This window comes from Brassica napus, assembly GCF_020379485.1.
Source record: "Brassica napus cultivar Da-Ae chromosome C9 unlocalized genomic scaffold, Da-Ae chrC09_Random_41, whole genome shotgun sequence".
Classification (NCBI taxonomy): Eukaryota; Viridiplantae; Streptophyta; class Magnoliopsida; order Brassicales; family Brassicaceae; genus Brassica; species Brassica napus.
In genome coordinates this window covers 1-5,000 of record NW_026014398.1, presented here as the reverse complement: position 1 = coordinate 5,000, position 5,000 = coordinate 1, and the positions used below count along the sequence as shown (strand labels likewise).

Below are 5,000 nucleotides of genomic sequence, written 5' to 3'. Positions count from 1 at the left end.
TATAACCTAATCTAGTGTATTCATATTTCAATTATAAGTTCCGAAATCTGCCTATTTTTTATGTTTAAATAGAGGATATTTCCTATTTCAATAAACCGCTTATTAGTCATTATAAGAAACCTTCTAGTATTGCTATTTAGTCATTTTCAAATCCCTTTTATTCGTTTTAATAGTCGAAAAGAAAAAAATAGAAAAAACTAGATATAGATATTATAGATATTCTCATATTCATGTACTACTTATCCCTAGAGAATACCAGATTAAACTAGACCGATTTGAGAAACGGATATAATGAAATTTTTTCTGGGATTGGTTCTTCTGATAGAAAAAAGAATCTGGTTATTTGACCGAGGAGGGCCAAGAAGAACTAAAAAACAATTAATTGTAAAAACAAATAAAGATATTATATTATGAATAAAAAAAAAGAAACAAAGAAAAAGTTCTTATTCGAAGCGCCTCGTGATCGTCAACCAATTCTGTGCTTCAATATAATTACCAGGAGTAAGCGTTATAGCCTGTTTCCAATACTCGGCGGCTTGAGCAAACCAAGCCTCCGCCATTTCAGAATCTCCTTGTTGAATGGCCTGTTCTCCACCGGTCGGAATAGGCGGGTCAATTCCCTCCCTGAGAACCGTACTTGAGAGTTTCCTACCTCATACGGCTCGACAACCAACTCTTTTGTTTTGGTGTACCAGTTTTTTTCACTTTTAACCTACTTTACTTTATATCTAATTGAATGAGATTTCTTATAGATATTCATTCGGTTTTTTCTTGGATTAAACAAAAGAGAGTAATTACATGAGTTTCAAACTTTCGTTTTGATTTAATTAATATATTAATTAATCTAATAATAAGTTTTATCTTTTCTCCTACCTTCAGAAAAAAAAAGGCATGTCCCACCTTTATTAGATATTAGAATTTTCTGAAAAGTAACTATCCCCTTTCATATATATAAATTTATAGAATCGTTGTTGAAAAAGACTTTTTTTCATACTTCATATCATAAAAAAGAAAAAGACTTTACTGTCTTTAGGATCTGATGCTACACCGCTGCTCAATACCTTAGGGGATCCACTCTATTACATAAGTAGATTTCTAAGATTTATCTCATATTATGATATAAATAAACGCTCTTGTTGTATCGGTCCAAAACCTTTCCAGTTGATCTTTACGGTGCTTCCTCTATCAATAAAATCTTTTTTTATCCATAGAAAAATAAAGTATTTAGGCATATCTAGTCTTCACTTCATATTTCGATCCATGAAGTATTTATTTTGCTACAGCTGATAAAAAATCGTTTTGGACGATGCTTTAGTAGAAAGCCCTTTTTTTTTTCTTAGTATTTCATTGACTAGCTGTTCGTCTTTTTTTTCTATAGTGGAGATAGTCGCACGTAATGACAGATCACAGCCATATTATTAAAAGCTTGTGGTAAAAAGGGGTTTCGTTCTAATGCCCGAAAATAATATTCTAACGCTTGGTATGTTCCCCATTACTTGTGTGGATAAGGCCTATATTATAGAGTTATAACTTCGATCATAGGGGTCAATTTCTAGTCGCATAGCTTCATAATAATTCTGTAATGCTTCCGCATAATTTCCTTCAGATTGAGCCGACATCCGTTACGGTCGTCATTCGCTTTAACGAATTCTCCGTTTCAGAACCGTATGTGAGATTTTCATTCTCTCATACGGCTCCTCCTTTAGGTGCATAATGAAAATAAAAATATGGATATGGAAAAATTTGATGTCATTATGAAGAACTAATGGCGGCTAATGTTTTACAAGAAATCCCTAGCCAACCTTCTTGTAAAAGATCTTTTCTTACTACCAAGTGGATTCATCTTCATACTAGATAAAAATAAAAAAGGAAACTCTAACAATTTCTTTGTTCTCAACGCCCCTAAATTTCCAGGAATTAGTCACTTCAACAGTCTTCAATGGTTATACGGGTATCCAAAGTACGGACGAGATGGATGTTTATTGTTCCAACCATTTTAATTAGTCCCAATCCCAAAGAAGAAGAAAGAAAAGGAATCTTTTGAAGAAAGTTTTCGTGTTGTTTGATTCTCTCGCGTAGTGCTTCTTCCCCTGTGCCTCCTATTCGTATATTGTATTAGTCTAGTAGGATTGATCTGTAATACGGGAACCGTAGGTAAAAAAACCTTTTGCTCAATACTAGAATTCATAATTGAAGCATCTAAGGCTGCACTAATCGTGGATACATGACAGAAGGGAGGCTTTTTTATATTATAACTTCACCTTCAAAAGCGTAGATTTTTTTCAATACTCATTTTTTTCTATTCCAAATCGGTGAGAAATAGAAAAAAAATGATAATGATAATCAAATCGCACCATCTCTGTAATAAGTAAATGCCTCTTTTTCTCCGGAAGTTGTCGGAATGACTCGTAATAAGATATCGGCTACACATTGTAAAGGTTTATCAATAAAAATTTCCATTTATACGCGATCTTGGCATAGGTAGTAATCCATTCTAAACTCTTTTTATTTCCTTTAACTTTTTATTTTGTGAGAAAAAATTTTCTCACAAACAAAGGAATTTTATAGTACGAACTAACATAAAAGCGGACTCGTTTTTATAATAAAAAAATTTCTCTATCTACTTCCAATTTTTCTGATCAAAAAAGGTATCTATTAACCATAATCTAAAAAAACGATGAATAACTCGCTATTCACCCAGAGGTACTCAGTATAATCCTGATGTCGGAGAGATGGCCGAGTGGTTGAAGCGTACGTAACATTGGAACTGTTATGTAGACTTTTGTTTACCGAGGGTTCGAATCCCTCTCTTTCCGTACTTTCAACTAAATAACCAATCTTACGTGATTGACCACAACGTATCAAATCAAATAAAAAAAAAATAGATATAAAATCTACATTTCTTTGCTATGGAAAATGCTGGGAAGAGCAAACAAGGGATCCAACCCTCCCTACCAATCTATGATACATGAATAGGAAAAAGATTCCCCGACAAAATCCCTTACCTTTGTCCCTTTTTAGTTTTAATCAAAAAAGCGGGCAAAGGGAGTTGTCCGAACTCTTGTTTTTAGTGATTTTTTTTTACTTCACTTAGGTTTTTTAAGTCTGGCGAGAGTAATTTCTACGACAAGCAATTCATTTTTTTCAAACCGACGCATTTCCTATCTATTATTTGATTGACTAACCCTTCATATTGGAATGTGTGAAGAGTCAGATGGTTTGGCAATTCCTCGGGGGCAGATGACTCAAGAAGATTTTGAACCAAAGTTCTAGAGTTTGTTCATCCTTCACTGTAATAATATCTCGGGGTTTGCATCGATAACTTGGTATATCAACTATACGACCATTAACTAAAATATGCCCCATGGTTAACTAATTGGCGCGCTTGAGGAATAGTCAAAGCCTATACCCAACCGAAAAGGATGTTATCCAAACGCATTTCAAGTAATTGTATAAAAACTTGACCCGTTTGACCCCTTAGCTTTTCCGGCGATACGAACATATTTAAGTAATTGGCGTTCTGTAAGACCATATGAAAAACGCAATTTTTGTGTTTTCTTCTAAACGAATACGATTATGCGATTTTTTTTCCGGAGCGTGATTGCGTTTCTAAGATCGCCTCCTGCCCTAGGCCTTTTACAGTTAGTCCCGGTAAAGCCCCCAGACGGCCGTATTGTTTTAAAAACGAGGCCCTCGGTAACGTGACATAAAGACTCCTTTTTTTATGGAAATGGGACAAAAAACTAAACAAAATTAAAACTGAACTAAATGATAATGATAAAATAACGAAAAGCCACTCCAATAAAACTATGGAATACAAAAGAGTCAGAAGATATATTCTCTCAATATACAGATTGTTTTATTGTATATACAAGACTATATAAAGTCAAGGAAAATCACAAAAATTTTCCTTTATTTCTTCATTATTTTGCCAAGATCTAACCCTTTTACCCCAATAATATTCCTATATGGAAAGTGTAGATATGACATAAGGGCGGCGTGTAACTCGGGAGGAAAAAGGTAAGGAAAGTAAAATGTTTCAAATCGGTAAATTTTTTTTTTGAAAAGTACATTAAAAACAGGTAAAAAAAAAGGAAAAAACTAAAAAAGCCGGCTATCGGAAATCGAACCGATGACCATCGCATTACAAATGCGATGCTAACCTCCTGAGCTAAGGGGGGCTCACACTAAAATAGTTGGATGTACTAAAATTCACTAAACTACGAGATCGTATTAATTAACTACTATTCATATTTTTCCTTATCTATTTAGAATTCATCATATTTTCGATATTCTAGAACAGAATATGCTAAATAAATAGTGACTATCATTAAATAAATAAAACAAAACCTTAATGAATTAATATAATTAGCAACTATATGCATCGACTTTTTCTAATTTTGATTTCATGAGTTTCTAATATAAGAAAATTTTAATTAGACCGAAGGGAAGGAAAAAGGCTTTTTTTAACGTGTTAAAATGTATATCTGATTTGAAATTCTTGGTTTTTTGTTCTAACCTCTTGCAATTATTATATTTGATACTTTTCTCTTTTTATATTCTTTATTATTTTATAGCATTAAATTATTAGAATGAATATTCGAATATTCATTTCGAATCTTACTTTTTTGACATTATTCGAATTTCAAATCTACGAAGTAGACTTATAATTTTATTGCACATTGTAGAATTCTAAGTTTCAATAATGATCATAAATTTCTTTTCATGGAAGTAAAAAAAACGAATCGACCGTTCGACTATTTTTTAAAATGGAAGACAACGATGAGAAAAGGAAGAACATATATATGTTCTCCTAATATATACCCTATTGAATTGCAAATACAAAAATGATAGAATCTTTGTGATTAAACTAAATCATATTGGATGGGGCTAAAAAAAATGCAAGAAGAATACCAAAGAAATAAAATAAGTATCTGTATGTAATGATTCCAAGGTTTCGTCATAAGAAAAACGTGGAAAAAGACATCATAATGAGATCC

General features: G+C 32.5%; 1 protein-coding gene across 1 annotated transcript in view; it reads right to left on the bottom strand.

The window, feature by feature from the left end:
* LOC125595101 (photosystem I P700 chlorophyll a apoprotein A1-like) overlaps nucleotides 1-560 on the bottom strand; it is a 2,109-nt gene extending 1,549 nt beyond the window's left edge. The window contains exon 1 of the mRNA XM_048771041.1: nucleotides 497-560. Coding sequence (XP_048626998.1) covers nucleotides 497-560 — 64 coding nt within the window. The remainder of the gene's footprint in view (nucleotides 1-496) is intronic.
* Nucleotides 561-5,000: the final 4,440 nt, after the last annotated feature.